We start from the raw sequence: 20,074 nt of genomic DNA, 5'->3' as shown, positions 1-20,074 counted from the left end.
GGACATTGATAATTTTTCTAAAAAATTTTATAACAGATACCGAAAATTTGTTGAAAACTTATCGACGCCGTAGGCCTGGCTGGCTGGAGAATTTTTTTAAGCATTATTCAGATAGAAAAGTTTTTGCTAAGTTTACAAAACATATAGAGCAAAATCTATTTATTCAGAAGTGCAATCAACAAAAAAAAACAATTAGAAAAGTTAAAGGAAGATCCAGAACTGTTAGTTTCTATAACTGATGAAGATCGCTTCGATGATTTCGTCCAATTTTGAATCGTGTTTTTTTTTAATGGGAATATTAGTGATCATTTTCGGATTACCAGTGAAGATTTATTCTTAGAAACAATCTGTTGATTTTAATATTTGTGCCCTTTTTGATATCAATTTCTCAAATAATCTGAGAGGACAAACGTTGCTATCGTTGGTTTCTATAAAAAAATTTGCTTTCGGTACACATTCTTGCACCACCAAGGCAAGTCTTGCTGAATACAGAGTTATATTTAAAAGAACCTTCGTTGTTTGATTCGATTTATAAAAGTCAGTGAAGCAAGGAGCAGCTTTTCCGCCTCGCCAAGTTAATTTTACCGCGGCTATATGAATTTCCGTTGCAGTTCTTCAGGGATATTTTCATTCCATAAATTCACCATTTTTGTTATTTTTACTGAACTGTTATTTTCTGTCGAACTTTGTTTTCTTTCACAGGAATCTCGCGCGTGTTGATACACTTTTGAATGAATCAATAATAACTTTAATTCTTTCATAATAATTTACTTGTTAAGTTCCACGTGGTTCTCAATTCTTTAAAATCGAAGCCCATTCTTCCGCCAATTTCCATCTAATTCCATCCATCTTGCAGAAGTCCATGAATGTTTTCCATACAAATTTTTTACTGTAAACGTTATTTGATATGTTTGATTCTATAATTTCATTAATATTTTCGTCAGTATTACCAGCAAATTTTGAAATATTAAAATCGAAATAAATCAATATATATCCATGACAATGTGATAAAACTTCCACTGCATAATGAGGTAACGCTACTTTATTCTAACATATTTTTTTAGGTACGTTAGAACGTTACTTATTCCTTAATTGTTTGCTTTATACTCTGTAATAGTGGTACTTCGCTAAGAAAATTAAGAAAAGGAATCTCGAGCAACGCGTCACGATCAAATATTGTGTGAAATCGTTCGATTCGACTATTGAAACTTATGTTTAAGTATTAAAATGTTCGATAATGATTCTATAGGCTGTACACATGTGTTTAGTTGGTATAAAATATTCAATAAGGGCCGTGAAAGCGAACATTATGGAGTGCAAGGAGGAAGACCGTACAACGTACGAGTTGTCAAGAATTGACCAACTTTTTCATGTCCTAATCTACTATGATCTATGATTAACGATTGGAATGAACTTAAGATTTCGCGAGGAGAAATCTTTGTGCAAAAATAAATAAAAAAAAACTATTATAGAAGCAAACATTGAATGTCAATCGCAGAAACTGTTTGGACCAGGAAAAAAGTGGACCTTGGCTACTTGATTCAATTATAATAAGTGGACTTGGTTCATGCAGACATCAAAGCAAAGAGCTAAAGTCAAAAGTGACTAACACCAAATGATCCAGGGCCGAAAAAGCTCGTATGAGTAAGTCACGAGTGAACATGATGCGCATATTCTTCTTTGACAGCCGCGGGGTGGTCCATAAGAAGTTCCATCTAGATATACACAATATCAGGAATTACTTGATATATATTCCAAAAAAGGCTTACAAAAGGGGCTTAGATATCGCGAACTATTGGGTACTGCTTCACGAATATGTATCCTGCTAATGTGCGTTGATTTTGAAGCATCTGTCTTCCTACTTCTCTTCCTCAAAATAAAATGAGAAACTTGGTAAAACGCACACATTTCGAGTAGATTCAGAACATTCGAACAACTTTATCGAATGTGATGGATCAGTTTGGAAGTGGATCATATCATCGAATAATTTCATAATGAATAGTTTTTACAGCATAAGTCTAATTACTTGATTGTCTTTATTGTCATTACCACGTTTTTCTCTATGACAACTTTATATTACATGGTTACATTCGCATTGGAATAATGTGATGAAATTTTGGAGCTTATTGCGAAAATTTATATAGAAGATCCAAGCGGTCAAGCTGACATAAAACCGCAGTCACCACTGGCCGTAGCCGCCTCTAACCAGAAGGCAGCGGCGGTAGTTTGAAAATGACGCAAAATAAACTCCGACGAAGTTGATTTATTATGCTTTGATAATTATCAAATGACACGACTTTGTGTGTTTTCCGATATGAAACCTTTATTTGATAAACATGTTGAAGATGTTGACATAAGGCAATTTACTTCGTTTTAGAGTAGCCAATTATATGTTCTCATATCGTTAGATACATAAATTTTTTGAAGTTGGCACGAGCAAATGCTTCGAAATTTCTCTTATTCTTAAGTAGTATTAAAGTAGTAGTAGTATTAAATAAATCACTTTTTTCTAACAAAGAAAAGTTTTTATTCAATTATATATTTTCCAATTTGCTCAATGACCTTTTGTCATTTTTCTTTCGGCTTAATGTTGGCGCGCTCATAAAATTTCTGGACCTTATCAACAAAAAACTGAACCAGTTGTGATTGAAGGTCATCGTCATTTGTGAAAGTTTGACCATTCAAAGAATTCTGCAAACTTCTAAATAAATGGTAATCAGCTGGTACCAGATCAGAGCTGTATGAGGGCTGTGGCATCACTTCCCAGCCAAGCTCCAATAATTTCCCACGAGTTGCCAAAGATAATATGTGAGACGTTGCATTATCATGACGGAGCACTAAACCTTTTCGATTTGACCATTTTAGCCGTTTTTCTTCGATTAATAAATACAGTTTCATCAATTGTTGAAAGTAAACATCAGAATTGATCGTTTGGTCCTTGGAAGTAGCTCAAAAAACACAACAACTATGTAGTCCCACCAAACTGACAGCATGAGCTTTTTTGTTGTTTTTCAGCTTTCGATGTGGTTTGTGCTGGTCAATTGTGTTTGCTTTATGATCATTTTCGAACTATGTTACTACAGGACCCATTTTTCATCAACGGTGATAATTCTTTATATATCAAGCTTCTTAACTAGGTCAAGACATTTTAAGTGTTTTTCAATTGTTGTATGCGATACATGTAGCCTCTTCCCAACCTTTCAAAACAGTTATATTGTTATAGTTATAAAAAATAATTGAAGAAACCTCTTTAAGTTTTTCCTCTCAGGTAATTATTTCTGGGTGGATATGTACTTTTAAAAGGGACAAATAGAAATAATGTACCAGTCCATAAAGTTAAAAAAGTACCTACATGTGAAGTACAAAATGAAGTAGATGTTTCAACCCAATGGATATGCACTAATTTGTATAAAATGTTAAATATCCAAAAGGTTATTTACAAGATGAGTACCACGACAGGTTGTTATTGATCAAAACATTATAAATAAAAAGAAATTATTGGATACCATCAAATGTAATCCAAGTGAAATTTTTTTGTTAATATAGCACAGTAAATCGAATTTGAGTGCACCATTATAATCCACAAACAATAATTAAATCAAGGTCCCAGAATTTCGAGATTCAAAAATATTCTTCCTATTCACGATTAATTGCTACATTCTCAAGATCCACCTTATCTAGCTCTCTCTGATTACTTTTATTACCAAACACAAAAAAGGCTTAGTAGAAAACGAGACCAATTATAGACGTATGAAATGGTGATTGCAGAAATAGAAGGCGGAACTAAATTGCTGGACGGATTATCTGAAGATGTAGATACATTTTGGTGAAGGATACGGTTCCTTAATTTACATTTGAAAACACTTTTAGCACTCTGAACGACATCGAATGATTTTCAAGTATTAAAATAAACAACGTTATGCAGTTTTCCTAAAATAAGATTCTTAGACAAAAATCCACACTATCTTATAACCTCCTCTTTTCAATTTTCTCTAATTTTCAGTTTGATACTAATATATTTAACCTTTTCACTGCTTCATGAGGGAAAGCTTTCCAGCTGTGTGCTGGCCTCTCCCACTTAAACTTTTTGTACTGAGTCTTTCTACGTCTGTTTTTTTCTACTGACACTTCACATTTATTGAAAATAATTTCATTTAGCGATAATTTGATTGAAAAATATTATGAATCAAATCAATTATAAAAGTTCGAGAATTTCATGAAAGAAAATATAATATAACCAATTGCGACTTTTAGTGAGGATTCCTATAATTATTAAAGGGCTGACTTAGCAAAATTTAAGGGTCTAGATCTACTAAAATGGACAGTAGCTCTCTGAGAAAGCCTTACTGGCTCGACTATAGGAAAAGGTTAATATTGAATAAGCAAAGAAAATGAATTATCACCAATAAATATTTTCACTACTTTAGTGATTGCATGATAAAGAAGCGTTTTATCCTAAATCATTAAAATTGAATTTTTGACATGACGATATTTTAAAGCAAGACCAATTTTATCCAGAACTAACGAGATGCAAACAAAAGTCTCGTCCTGTGTCGGATCATGTAAAGGTCATCTCGACAATTAATTGGATTTCTTTATTCTTTATAGCAAGTTCCAAAGGAAAACCTCTAAGAACGAGCTTTGAACTACCTCTAAATATTGTTTATATTCTTCAGCTGTCACATTTATCTTATTCCTATGCTTCTTCAGAATTCTAGTTTAAATTTAAACCGTTATATGTGAGAGATACTGCAGATTTTTATTTTTTATTACTTCACTCTTCGAAGTATGTAATTTCATCTACATACAATATTTAGGCCAATATTCTAGAGGAATTACATCTTCCAATGCATGAACAATTAGAGTTCATGACTTTCATAATACCATAGTAATGATGCATACTAAATTTGTATAATTGACCGATAGAATAAGGTACCTCATCTGAAGGGATAGTATTAATCTTTGAGAAAGTATTCTGCGGAATAATGTATTCTAATAAAAATTACAGCTATCACGCAACAATCTTCGCCAACCATCTTCTGACTTCCTTCCCTCTTTTTCTGACGAATGCTATGAGCGAGTGAAAGCTCTCTCATATGCATTCACCAACAGCGGGCACATGATAAAAGCTTTGTCGTAGTTCCGTTTTCCGAATAATAAATCAGTTCTACCACAATTTCTGAGGTCAAATAGCATCAGTTTTTTCAGTTATAATGAGTTTGTTATTTATTGTTTGCCCCTACATAGACTAATTCGCAAAATTTATTATATCATTAGATTTTTAGCAACCAAATCCTAAATATTCAATTCACTTTGTAACAGCTACAGTTGATATTGAACTGACGACGCATTTTTAATGAGTCATTTGAAAATCCGTTAGAATTGAAAAGTTATTTATATCCTCAATATTTCCTACCATAAATTTTTTTGTTATTCTAAAATCAGTTTGACATTATCTTTTGGCCTTTTTAGATGAAATTAAAAAAACTGCATATCAAGAAAAAAACGAACATTCGGAAGAATTTTCTGCTAGTGGTAGTACGAAGGCATGATTTAGAACTGAACATAGAAATTCCGCTACCCCTGGTTGGATTAAGATATTCATACGTAAATCACTGTTAAGGTTGGAAGCTCTAATCTGAAATCAATAAATGTGATGCTTCTATACTCCTAAGCAAAAAAATCCACTTTGCTTTTCCAATCCAGCAATAAGTTATAATCAGGAACCACTTGTTAAGAGTAACTGACCCTTATAAAATGTTATCTACCTGACCCATCACTATCAGTTAGCCATCAAACGTCTATAAGTCTATAAAGCTGCTCAAACGGTCACCCTATTGCGACAAGAACTGAGTCAGCGAGAAGTGGTAAATGCAATGCACCGAATATGAATCAGTCTGCTGTCTGCTGAAGAAGCTAGCCTTAGCTACTGACACCAAATTAATCCCAGCTCCCCATCTATATTGTAACAGAGAACACGTTAATTGGAGTGACAAACCTGCATGGTAGCGATAAAAGAGGACAAGCCTTCATAAGACCTTGAGAAAGATTCGTCCGGTGTTGCATAGAAGGAAATGTGGCAATTGGAGGAGGTTTCTGATTGGTTTGGGCGGGCATTTCAATAGAAGCAAACACCGAGTCGATTTTTATTGAAATTGACGATACCGATTTGGATTAGCCAGCGCGTAGTTCGGATTTAATTCTATCGAGCATTTATGAGATGGAATTAAGAGAAAAGTTTGTATTAGACATCCTGCACTAGTCACGAAATCTAATCTCAAAATGGCGCTACTGAAGAATGGGATAGCATCGGATAAGATCTAGTAAAGAAACTTTTTCGATCCATAAAAAAGCGATTGTAGCTGTCATTAGGGCCTGGGAGAGAGTCGATTTTTTGCTAAAAAGTGTATATGGCAGGACTTTTGAATCTTCTTTTCCATAAATTCAGCATTCGGAAGTGATATAACTTCCAGTATTACCCAATAAATCTATAGCTATACCAGGAGGCCTGGCTGTAGAAAAACAAAAACAAAGACACAAAATTTGATCATTTAATATTCGCTCAAATTAAATATTCATCTCTCAATTGATCCGTGAAACATTATTGTAAATGATTTAGAGTTGGAAGAGTACTTGACTCTAAGCCTTATAAACAATGGAGCAATTGAAAAAAGAGGATTGAACAGTTGAAGATACATATTGAAAATTTCTCTATGGAAATAGTCACAAAATCAAAATAAATAGGTCAAAAACAAATAAACAGAGCTTCCAAGAAATACTAAAACTATTTGACGCATCCACTAAAGTTTAGAATTAGAAAAAGGCCGGCTCCACCAACCATATCAGGGGATGAGTTCCTAACAGTACGCATGCGATCGGCTTCGAATTCGAAATCAGACTCGCGGAAAAAGCTACTATTGAAATAACCTAAAGAGCTCCCCCTTATTAAAAATGCCAACAAATTTGTTTTCATTTTGGTTTGCTACTAATGCAAGTTTTCAAACTGCTATTTTCAAAATAACTATGGTACTCACTGCAATTGAATAAAAAAATTTCATTACCTTGCAGCACGACATCAAGAATTACAAAAATTTTAATTCCGATAGTTTCGCGATATACGCGACATCATCAGATCATTTCGCGAAGTCACCGTTGCAGCGTTATTAAAGATTATGATTGTTTGCTCCAAAGGAACGCTGGAGCACACACTTTTTACGATTGGATTTAAGCAAAGGTAAAATTTAAGAAGACATTTTGTGACAGAATCAAAACAGTTTGCGACGCACATAAAGTGCCTCAAAGTAATAGTCAAAAGTGTGCAACAACATAACGCCAAGGATGCTCCATTACCTTGGAGCATGACATCTTCAACTCGAAAATTTTAATTGCTATTGTTTGTGACCGTTTTGCGATATAATGCGATATCATTTTGCGACGCCACCATTGCAGCGTTATTTACGATAATGATGGTTTGCTCTAAAGGAACGCTAGAGAACACACTTCTTGCGATCGGGTCCAAACAAGAGTTACATGAAAGGAGATATTTTGCAATAGAATGCCAAACCATCAAAACAGAAAGTGCGTCCAATCAATAGTCAAAAGCGTGCTCCAAGGTAATACCTTGCGACGTCATCAGATCATTTTGCTACGTCGTCTTTGCAGCTTTATTTACGATCATGATGTTCCGAGGCAACCCAACCCTAACCCAAGTTAAGTTATCGAAAGTAACGCTGCAACGGCGTCGTCGCAAAATGATCTGATGATGTCGCATTCCATAGCAAGCGATCGAAATAAGAATTTTTTAATTAGGAAGACGTCGTGATCCAAAGATATCTGTTATTGTTTATACTAGATATAAAACGTCATGAATCAATTATTTTCGCTGATAATGAAATACTTTGCAGACGTTACCAATATGTGTTAACAACATATATATGCTAATAAAAATATTATTGTCCAATCACATTGTTGTTGTAAGACTTTGATATTGTAGGCACATTTTGAATTCTTCAAATAGATAAAATGGATATCAACATGATAAAAACGTTGTGCATTAAACAATTACATACTGATACGGTTTTATCAGCTCTTTGGATTTAACTAGAACTGCATGGTACGAGCAACTCTTGCGAATTCTTCGCATTCCTAATTAATATTCATCGATTGATAGATGAAAATGCTTTTTTTTGAAACTTTGAAGCGAATTCAGTGATATAATTGAAAAGAAAGTTTTGAAAAATAATCATTTTACTTCAAATTAGGATTGATTCACCGTAAGAATACGGTTTTTTTCAAATTAGGACAACTTAGCAAAATATTGACCTTATTTGGACTGATTAGTAATGGGGCTACGTTCTCCTCGAAAGTTGAGTGTGACTGCATGGTAACGATAGATTTTTATTGAATTTAACGGTGAAATGATGATGGAAGACATTTTAGTGTCGTACCCTACGCTAGTTTTATCATCCCGATACAAGATACAAGTTTCGTACGGCAGTATTTACAGGATATCGAAATTGCCAATATCAATTGGCCAGTGCGTAGCCTGGACTTGAATCCCATCGAGCATTCATGACAAAAAACACTAAATACCGATAGGTTAATTTAAAATATTATGACTATTGAAATTAAGCTTGTATTTTCTTTTTTTTTAATTATAATACTTCTTCAGTGTTAAAGATTTTTTTTCGTTTCATATTTATTCAATAACCACTCATCATAGAACTAGGACAAATGGTTTTGAGATGCTAAAATCAGCAAAAGAATGGAAACCACAGATTTTTTGAAATTGTATACTCCTAATGATATTAGTGGCTTCTCCAACTTACAGTTTTATACAAATTGCATTCAACACGTTAAAATATTTCTTCTCCCATTACTCGACAGGTATTATAAATCAATACATAATATCGAAACGGTACTAATCAGAATGAAAATTTCATTTTGTTTGTAGTCGATGAAACTTGTAATTCTAACGGAATTTAATATTAAAAATATAAAATAACTTACCATCATAAGAGGCTCTTCGTGTGGACCGTGAGTCGTCGATGCCACGGATCCACCCGGTACATTTGCGCCTCCCTGAGTAACCCAACCGGATGAGCCGGCTCTGCGAGCACTGGGACGCGGCAACATCGGGGAAGCGCCGATAGAACGATCCCGATTTGCCTCCCGCATTGCTTTCCGCAAACGTGCCTCTTTTGGATTGTAGACATAATCTGCAAAAACAAAAAATCATTCAAAACACAATTTCGAGTAATCTTCAATACAACGAATCAGTTTTATGTAGTTGCATACATACGAGGTGTTAATTGAATTGCGGCGCGTCTAAAACATTGAAGTATCAAAAATACTTTGAGTTATCATTTTAATAAATTGAAATAGATGAAATTATATTGCATATCCCGAAGGAACCCGTACTGATTCATGATTTGTAATTTCTGAGCATTAGTTGAAATCTACAGCCTCTATGGGTCTACTTAGATAAAAAAATAGCTGAACTAGCCTAATTCACTGCTACTAGATGAGGTTATGTAAAACAGGTCCTTGATGAAATTCCTTGTAGCCCCTGAAGAAAATAGTCATACCTTAACTTGCAACGTGGAATTGCTCTGGTTGCCAGTTGGAAAGTGTATTATCCATTAAAAGTGTACGAAAGTATGAAATATTCACATTGATTTAATACCGTTTTTCTCGGAATTATTCCAAATAAATTTAGTATATTTTTTGTTCAATACACTTGTTTCTAAAATGGTTGTAATCGGGAACAAATAATAAGTATATTAGTATATTAGTAACTTCACTGCATTGATAAACAATTAATGAAGCAGAAATATACAAAAATTGTCGCGTTACCAATAAAATTGCAACATTGCTACTAGAAAATAATAAAAATACACAAAACTAGGTAAGGGAAATATCTATTAGTTAAATTTTCTGGAAAAAAATTTAAAAGAAAATATTAATTGGAATTTTGCAAGGAAAATACCTTCCACCATCTATTCTACAAACAGGTATTCATTGATTTGAATAAGTTGGAATTTCTGGAACCGTTGGTGATATTCATTATGAACACACTGTTTACACTACCGCTACACTACTACTCACAATTACACTGTTTGACGTGCGTTTCGATAACCAAGTTCTCGTCTTCAGAAACTGAAGTGTTGATGTAAACAGTGTGTTTAATATTGTTTTATTTGAAGTACACAAACAAAATTTGGACTCATCCGTGAAATTTCCAATCTTCCAGTTCGTATGTTCCCTGATTTCCTGATACATTCTCACGGTTTTTGAAGTTACTCTTACATTTAGAGCTTTAGCTAACTTTTGGAGTTGTTTTGACATTACATACCTCCCTCGTGAAGCTAGTAGTGTTGAAAATCTATTGTATACAGGTGTAGTTGCTGATGGCCGATCCCCCCGTGGCCTTCTATCATATTATCTGATTTCTCGATATCTCGCAACTTCCCAGGACACAGTTGACTGATTTGTTTCCAGCAGGACCTATCTACTCCACGTTCAGAATTAGTTAATCGCTCAATTCTTTACAATGCAAAGAAGTGCGCAATCATTTACCAATTGAAATCAAATCGATATCATTTTTCCTGTATTTCGCAATAATTTGAAGGCATATTTACTGGTAAGTGCCTTCTACTCTGTAAACGACTTTTATTCTAATAACAGTATTTAATTCGGAGCATGATCAATGTTGGTATTTATTTGAAATACAAATTATTACCTATTCTAGGATTGCCGTATATTTAATTTTCACAGATATATTTTGTTATTCATTGTAGTTTAGGAAAGATTATGGAAAACTATGAAGAAAACTCTCGTGCTCGTGTAGCACGGTAATGAAACAATCTTATAGAATTTTTCAGAACATCTACATTCATTGAATACAACACCATACTTTCTAAAATTGCATAAAGCGGAGAAAACCCTATTTCTGTGTCTATAAGATTGATATAAAACGAAGAATATAGAGACAAGTGTTCGATATATTAATGTTTTATTATGATTTTGTTAATAACCGCTACAAGTTGAAACGTCAAATTTTAACTTGTCTTTAAATAAAATTAAAATTAAAGTGTTTAATATATCTACTATAGACTTTAAGCAAAGAAGACAGGAATTTTGTACAAAATTGTCCAATAGGTATCAGCTATCTCAGTAAATGGAAACTTCTAAGAGCGCAGAAAATTGGAAAATATATCAAGAAGTTGAAAATAGATATCCATTCAAATCGCTTCCCCATTGTAAGTAAATCTGGAGCCAACTTACAAAAAGCTATTCATCTTATATCGTTGATAAATGAGAAACGCAACTGTGCACTTCCAATAAAGTTCAAGCACAATATCACACATCAATTACAAAAATTGATTAAGTCTCGTTACTGGTCAAATAATCGATAATTTTTGGAGCTCTTGTGATATAACTGTTGATTCCATGAAAGCCATGAGTAGACATCACGATGTTATAGTCGTGTTTTTCAACATATATATGTTAATTACAAAGTGAAGTTCATCGCTTGTGTCAGATACAAATTAGCATTGTCCTCTGCTTTTTTCCAAATTTAAGTTAATAGTACGATTCATACTAATAATGGCGGAGGATCTTCTAAAAATTTTGGCGGTTGGAAAAAGTTTGCCACCATTTAAAGTATACCACATTTTTAATGCAATGATAATTAAAGGATGAATAATTCAGTTAGTTCTGATCTTCTAAAAAAATGTTGCTATATGTCTTTATTTTAACACAATATTTTCATACTTAACATCATTCCTCGATTCTGCTCAATCGCCAAATTGAAAAACTAAAATTGTAAGTGGAGATAATGATACCCCTTTTAGAGAATCTTTCAATTCTGTTTTATTCCTTATTAAATTCACCAAAGTATGTAATGTTAAAAAATAATGGATGGCAGATGTTTGTCGTTAGTATATATAATCCAACTAATTAGAGCAGTGAAAAGTAATAGTTTTAAATAGAATTCAAACGAATAAATTCTCAAGTTAATCAATAATGTTCATGTTCATTATGGGTATTTTACCATGTAGTTTATAAATTGCTGGACCAATGTAAATGAACTAGTTTTTTACTAAAATATCCCGATATGGCATTTTTGGACAGATGGAATTTTTTTTCACAAAAATTCTGCAAGCTAATAGAATGTATAGTGCCCCAAAGCTCATTACTTGGCCCTATTTTGTTTCTTCTGTTTATAAACGACATCGCCCGTAAACATCAGTGGTAAAATATGTCCATTTGCAGACGACACTAGTTTCTCTTGGAGAACCCTGATCTCAGAGCACTTCATAGGACAATATCTAGTGACCTAATCACACTTAAATCATGGTGCGATTCTAATCTTCTTTGACTCAACGTTTCTAAAACCAAACATATTGCCTCTTTATCTAAAAAATTAAGTTCCTCCTGTTTTGCGCTGGAATCAGTTTCCGAAGAATTGAACTTATCCACCTCATTAACAGTCTATTATGCCCTTATTCATCAACAGATTGAAAATTCTGACTTTTCCTTCCTTATACATCTTTGAATCCGTTTGCCTAATTCGTAAGCACACTTCTCCAATTTCAGAAAGATCGTTGCACCTCTACGTACCTACTCCACATTCGGAATTAGTTAAGTGCTCAATATTTTACAATGCAAAAAAATGTACAATCACTTGCCAATTGAAATCAAATCGATATCATCTTTTGACAATATATTTACTGGAAAGTGCCTTCTACTCTGTAAACGATTTCTAATAACAATATTTAATTCCGGACATGTTGTATACTGGTTTAATTTTCATTTAATATATGAAATATATAAAAATTGCTATTACCTATAATTTTGTTAAATGGAAATCCCAGGAAAAAATATGAGGAGAGTTTGTTGGGCTAAGCAGTACCTCTCGCCCTACTATAGTAATTTTTGTCATGATTCGTTTTGTACAATACATCCCTGCATTGACATATTGCATAATAAAGCCTTTTCTGTTGACAATCGTCGCATATTTTCCGATTAGAGATTGGTTCACTCGATCCTACTGTTCACAATGAAAATCTGACTAAACAGTTTCTCCAAATTTCAGAATCATTCCGCATGTACATACAAACACACAGAATCGCTTTTTTGGGATATGGACTTTATGATGATTCATTTAGAGAGACCCACTGCCTTTGATTTTTTGGATTATTGTTACGAACCCATCCACGACAAGGCACTGGAAGCAGTAACTTTTGATATTGTTTTTCATAACTTATTTACAGCGGCGATATTATTTTATAGTACTAAATTCTAGGTAAGCCTTTTTATTTGTTTGTTCACTTTCTAAACCGAATCATCCAGAAATTCTTTATATATAAACAGTCGCTTGTCGTCGTCGTCGAAGCTATAAATAATCTGATATCATTTCGAACATTTCGAGATAGAAAATAAACGGTAAGTTTAGGGAATACTTTGAAGTACTTAGTGTAAGCGTATAAGTGAATTAAGAAAGTAAGGAAAATTGTATATAAATTCATTTCGCCGATTAACATTACATTATATAGCATCCAGGTTCCATCTCTAGTGATTGAGAGATCGAAAAAATGGTCTTATTGTTAATTAGAGTAGAAGATATCAAAATATAACGAATCTTAGAAAATTATTTATGAACTTTCAATATACTCGAGTAAATAACATAAACGTTTTTTGTCGCCGATTTGATTTCCCTTGTGAAACTCAAGAAGTATATGCTCTTCTGATATTTGGTTGGCTATTTGTCCTCAAATTTTGAAAAATATATATTTTTATATAATATTGCATTATTTAGATTTAAACAAGTGACAATAGCCTGAAATGTATTTGCTACAACTTCGAAGAATACAAATGACAATCAAATATCTACATTACTTTCCATTCATTCTATACTATATCTTCTTTTACAAAAAACTCTTCATTTGATTGATTTTCGATCCAATCCGTGGAAAGGAAACCAAGTTCAAGGTATATTCACTTTTCAAATTATACACCTGATCACAAATTCATATGGGGATTGTGGTTTTACAAATATATTCGACATGGAAAATCGATCGATAATAAATTTATTCCATTAGTTCAAAGTTTCTACAATCGTGAGTAATAAACAATACAATTTATAAATTATGAGGGTGGATCAAATATAGACCGGAATTATGCAAATGAAAGTTACAGACCTGAAATTTATTACTTTTTTCTAAATAGTCTCCGCCATACAGACTTTCGCCACCTTCTTGGAAGCTTTTGGATGCCTTTTTCGTAAAATTCTCTGAGCTTGTCATGTAACCATTCACGCGCTAAGGATTCTACCTCCGCTTTCGAATCGCACTCCGCTAAGTACCTCTTTGAAATTCGAGATGCGTGCAAATTTCCCAGCATATGAATTTTTGCTCAAAATTCAGAAATCTTGGCACTCATCTGACTGAAATTATACAGTAACCAGGCCGTTAGGCTTAACCACCACTATTCGGCCTTTTCGGAATCCGCATTCGAGTCTTGGAGAATTTCTCTAGTAATTTTTGATAAATATCCGTGAATTTCACTTTATCTTTGACCAAAAACCGAATAATGATGCATTACACAACAGACAAAGTTCGTGCCTATAAGTACACTAAAAACCGAGGTTACGCGGCTCTGAATTTTCTCTATGCTTCGTAAGAGACGAATCTAACATCCAGGGCAGCGACGTTAACACACAATCTTTTTTATTCATTAAATATGGTTTATACTTCAGCCCCCTCGATAATAATCGATTGACGTTCGCCAACAAAACAAAACGGATACCGGATATTTAACTTTCCATTTCAGGATATCCGGATATATTATATTATTGATTTCACGGAAGGCTCTACTCCAACTGTTACTTACACAAACCTCAGAATAAGATTTATCCTTCCAACATAATTTGTTTAACTAATTTAAGTCCCAGTATTTATAGTATCACTGTTTTTCTTTGCTGTTGAGGTTAATAACTTTTTTTAGTGTAGAAGAGATAATGTTTGAATATGAACAAACTAGAAGAAAATTAGTATTCTGTGGATGCGAACCCGAGTTTCTTAACTGTTTTGAGTGAGTTTATAAGACTAATGCACTCCATTAAGAAAAAAGCTGAATTCTTAAAAACACTTTTTGTTTTAAAATTTGAAAACACGCCGAAGTGAATAAGATTTTTAAAAAATACCAAATCTATTAACGTGAAGGATAAACGCATATTTTTTGAAAAGTAAAGCACAGTTGCACGAGATACTCACAAAGTTAAAAGCAATGAAAAAGTTTCCGGGCGCTTACACCGACATATAATTTGAATTGGAATCATAACATGTTATACTACTCAGCGACATGTATTATCGTTGTCACTATCAATGACTGTTCGAGTTGACAGTTATTGTTTTACGAGTGTTTGAATGGAAAATATGATATGTACCAAAGTGTACTAACTCTAATATATTTCCGAGCCTTCGAATATTTATATATACATCGTCTGGCATTGAAAAGATGTTCAAGTACAGTATAAAAATATATAAAATCAAAATATTGATAAAAATTACTTAGGATTATACGGGTGTTTCAATGGAAATATCAGGAATTATGTATAGACAAGATATGCATACGAGGACAGACAATAAGATCAGAAATGGAAATTGTGAAGAATTCTTGTAGGAATCTGAAATATAGGAAGAAGTCCAGAGATACGGAAAATTACAAAACAGAACAAATCAAATACAACTGAAATGAGGAAAATGGAAAAAAAATTTTGAATTCAACAGAAAAATGATTAGCAGTCTAGAACATATGTCGAAATGAAGCCATCATAAGTCATATGGATGATATATCGGGTATTTCGAAATGTTCGCATGTGAGTTATATCACTGCATTAAGCGAAAAAAATCACCAAACAATCACATATCTATACCGCAAAGTTCAAAAATACGGCAGCAGCTAAATACTTTTATGGTTCTCCGACCTCTCGATAGGGAGGAACTCAAACGTTCCACAAGCTTTCATTGGCTATACCTTATTGTTAATTTGCGATTAATCTATGCGTTATAGACATGTGATTGTTTGGTGATTATTAATCGATTTTTTTGCAGTGATATAACTCGCATGCGAAAGTTTTTAAACACCCTGTATAATGAGATATGAAACAATGAATGAATGAAAAAAAAGAGTATAGAATATATTTGGGGTGAAATTCATCATCCAGGGTGGATTGTTCACTAAATCATCCGTTTACCTATTTGAATTTAGCGCCTAAATCAACCGTGGGAACACGCTACTTTCGACCAATATTGATATTGCAATAGGACCAGGTCCTAATCAATCCTGTACGTTTGGTACTCTTCCTAGATCTTACTGAGAAGCTGAACTCCTGCTCTCGTACCACCTTTTTGGTGGTCTTCCTACAGATCTGCGTTAGTTCAGTCTCTGAGTTTTAGCCCACTTTGTTTGGCAGTGAAGAACAAGAAAAAAATATTTTTAACATTAACTTATTTGGATGCCTCTCGTATAAACGGTAACGTTAATTTCAGTTCTTGGGTCGAAAGAGGAGTGATTAAGAATATGGAAGACCGTAACAAGAGCTAAAGCCAAAACTCGCTATTTAGAAGGATCAAGTAATGTCGCAGCTCCGCGTTATTTTTGGGTTGTACAGTCGTTTGCCCGACGTTGCTAATGATGATTAAATGTAGCTATATGGCTGATACTGTTTTTTTATTCAACTGAAATTGTCGACCTCTGCACTGCGGTTCTTAAAGCTCTAAAAACATTAGAAATATCTCATCCCTAATGAAAATTAAGGTTCTACGGTAAAGATATTGAGAAAACGATGTATATTCAATTAAATAATATTAATTTTTGTACTTTTTTCTGAAAAATTGATGCAGCTTTGTTAATAATATCATTGATAACGTATATTTTAATACATCTTTTATTTTGATGTTGAATTATTTGCAATGTATATGTATGGGGGATAATCCATTGCCCCTGATCCATTCACAAACCAAAACAATTATTTATCATCACGTCACATTGTTACCTATTATGTTTAGACTAGCGCTAGAAACTGAAAAATCTCAACCTGCTGAAGCTCGTATCCGAAAACTGCATCTCAGTATCAAAATGGATTTTACCAAGCGTCGCAAGGTGATTGAATACCTTTGTTCAAATTAAGTCGTATACAGACACCTACATATGCTACCTGACCATGATCTCTGGATGCAAGATCGATGTGTGATTAGACGAATAATAGAAATTTTACTCAGACAATATTTACACGCGTTTTAAAATAATAACGCAATAACCACTAAATCGTTTATCCAGATTTCAATGTCCAGCATCTGCAAATATCATTGGGCTCAATGGTCCAAGAGATACATTTCGGAAATACAAACACCCACAAAATGGAAGACCAACCGAGGCTTCTTGACTGACGATTCCCTAAGTGTTATATAATTACAATTCGAATGATCATTAAGACAATTTAATAAGCTTTATTTTGGACCCACTGGTGTTGGACGAGTAGCAAATATTAAAAGTAGTGAATATGAAATAGACAATACCTTAATCCTTAAAATCCGTTGATTTATTTTTTTACTGTTTAAGGATGATTATAATTAGAAGTTAAATGTCGACTTAGCTACTTCAGTTTTAAAGGCCGCTTGACATAATGCAATACAAGGGGCAAGAATTTGCATACAAGTCTCTGTAAACAGTAAAAGTAAACGAATCCCTAACCTCAAATTTCATATAATATTTTATACCTAGTTTATCAATGAAAATGAAACTAAGTTTTACAAAAGTCAGCTAATCTGTTAAGCCAAATGTGACTAGATTGCAACTTGCACGTAATAAAAATGACACAAAGCCGATAATGTCAAAATCGTGCATGAAAGAATCAGATAACCTTCATCTGCGCATGCTTTTTATAAAGAAATATTGCGTCTTGCATTGCATAGCACGTTGTATTGCATCATGTCTACCGGCCTTAACCATTGACAAGTAAAGATATTAGACACTTTAACCCTTGAGAAAAGCATATGGTACATAACACATCCTTGAATAGTAATAGGTTTAAACTGTTTTATCAATTGTTTTATCCAATGGATCATTCTCCTATCTGTATCTGACATTTTACTATTTTTATGTGCTTCTTATCTCACTGGTCTTATTACCACCAGTACTTTTAGGCGTTTCCATATTGAAATATAAAATTGATAATAACCAAAAAATTAAATTCGATAAGTGACGACAGGAATCTTATAGTATACTCACATAATGAACCTCTTCGAACGGAAAATTATGGTTCTACCCCAATAATCAGCAATTAGAACTAATTAATAGTCTGGGGTATAATGGAATATTATTTAAATGAAGTCTAGAAATAATAATGTGGAATAGAAATTACTGACAATATACAGAATGTTTCGGAAATTGATGCAAAAAATTCGGGAGTGCGTAGATAACGTGAAAAAAAGAAAAACATTCGCTCTAAAGAGACGTTCTGAAGAAAATTATAATAAATTGTGTTTATTTATAGAAAATACTCACTTACAAGAGGTATAAAAACACAATCAAACATTTCTCGACAACTAATGAATAAATAAATAAACAATCGTACTACATACGTTCTTCTGAAGTAAATACAATGGATTCATTTTTTTTGAGAATACCTTAAAAGCTTGGTATATGTAACACTGGTAAACACAAGGAGCGAAATGATAGATAAAATAAACTTCCATTGTGATGCTTTAAGGCAGAATCTCTTCTAAGTTCAAAGAAAAATCCTACGCAACTTTAAAGGCCAATAACTCAGAAACGAGGGGTCGTATGAGAATGTTTTTCATGTCATAGCATCATTTTCACATTACCTACTCACTCCTGAATTTTTTGCAAGTCCCGAAACACCCTGTATAACATTTTCTAATCCTTTGTTCGAGGATCATGCATGTCTAGACATAATGATTTCTGTTTAAACTAGTCGTTCTTGTCACCTTCTCATCCGTTTATAAATAATTAAGATTCAAAAGACTCTTCCGTAATATGAGAACCACTAAGTTGCCTTTGTCAAAAAGCAACTAATATTAGACGACGATATTGGGCCTATTATGTCCTTTTCATTCACCTGGGTCTACCTCTCCAGGTTCGATCTGATAGCAGTATCTTCTCCACTCCACTCCTGTTCTACTTCTTCTCCTTCCTCTTTCAATAAGATCAAGTCCTGCTCAATCCTGTACATTTGACCCTCTTTCTGAATCTTCCTGAGAAGCTGAACTCCTGCTCTCGTACCTCCTCTGCTGGTCTGCCCACAGATCTGGGTGTGTTCGGTCTTAGCTCACTTTGCCCATCTGTCTTCTGGCATTCTTTCTACGTGATCCCTCCAGAATCTTTTTCGTGCCCTGACCCATATCACCACATCCTGTACGTCCAATTATTCTCTTATGTCATCACTCCTTATTCGGTCCCCGAGGGTGCCTCCCTTGATGGTTCGCAGTATTTTCATCTCTGTGGTTCTCATTATTCTTTTTCCTATTGATGTCTCGGCTATGGTTTCTGAGGTATATGTGAGAATAGGTCTCACAGACGTTTTATAGATTCTGGTCTTGCTCTATGAGCTCATCGCTTTGTTTCTCTGCACTATATCTCTAAGACAGCCGCTGACTTTTGATGCTTTTATCGCTTGTGTTTATGCCTCCTCTCTCAGATTTTTCACTAGATATATCCACTCCCAGGTAAATGAATCTTGATATCTGCTGTATTATTCCGCTATCGACTGCCAATTTGCATCTAATAGGTTTTTTTTATATTACCATTGATTGTGTCTTATTGACTGAGATGCTCATATTAAATTTTTCGACAGAAATTTTTATCTTATATAGTAGACGTTGTAAGTCGTCTTCAATTTCTGCTACGGCAATAAAATAAGGAGGACTTAGTTAGGTTAGGTTTTGGTTAATTTCCAATGAATATACATATGTATTTATGCTTTGTAACATTCGTATGGGTGAGATTTATCATTATTGTTGATCAATTTCACCTCACATAATATAAA

General features: G+C 33.6%; 1 protein-coding gene across 6 annotated transcripts in view; it reads right to left on the bottom strand.

Annotated features, from left to right (window-relative positions):
- LOC130900762 (transcription factor Sox-18-like) overlaps positions 1–20,074 on the bottom strand; it is a 133,229-nt gene that overhangs the window by 65,146 nt on the left and 48,009 nt on the right. For all 6 annotated transcript variants that reach the window (XM_057811623.1, XM_057811627.1, XM_057811625.1 and 3 more), the window contains one exon: positions 9,010–9,218. In XM_057811623.1, the coding sequence (XP_057667606.1) occupies positions 9,010–9,218 (209 nt within the window). The remainder of the gene's footprint in view (positions 1–9,009; positions 9,219–20,074) is intronic.

The sequence above is a fragment of the Diorhabda carinulata genome, chromosome X (assembly GCF_026250575.1).
Source record: "Diorhabda carinulata isolate Delta chromosome X, icDioCari1.1, whole genome shotgun sequence".
NCBI classification, from domain to species: Eukaryota; Metazoa; Arthropoda; class Insecta; order Coleoptera; family Chrysomelidae; genus Diorhabda; species Diorhabda carinulata.
Note: the sequence above shows the minus strand (reverse complement) of the source record. Positions and strands in the feature narration are given on the sequence as shown.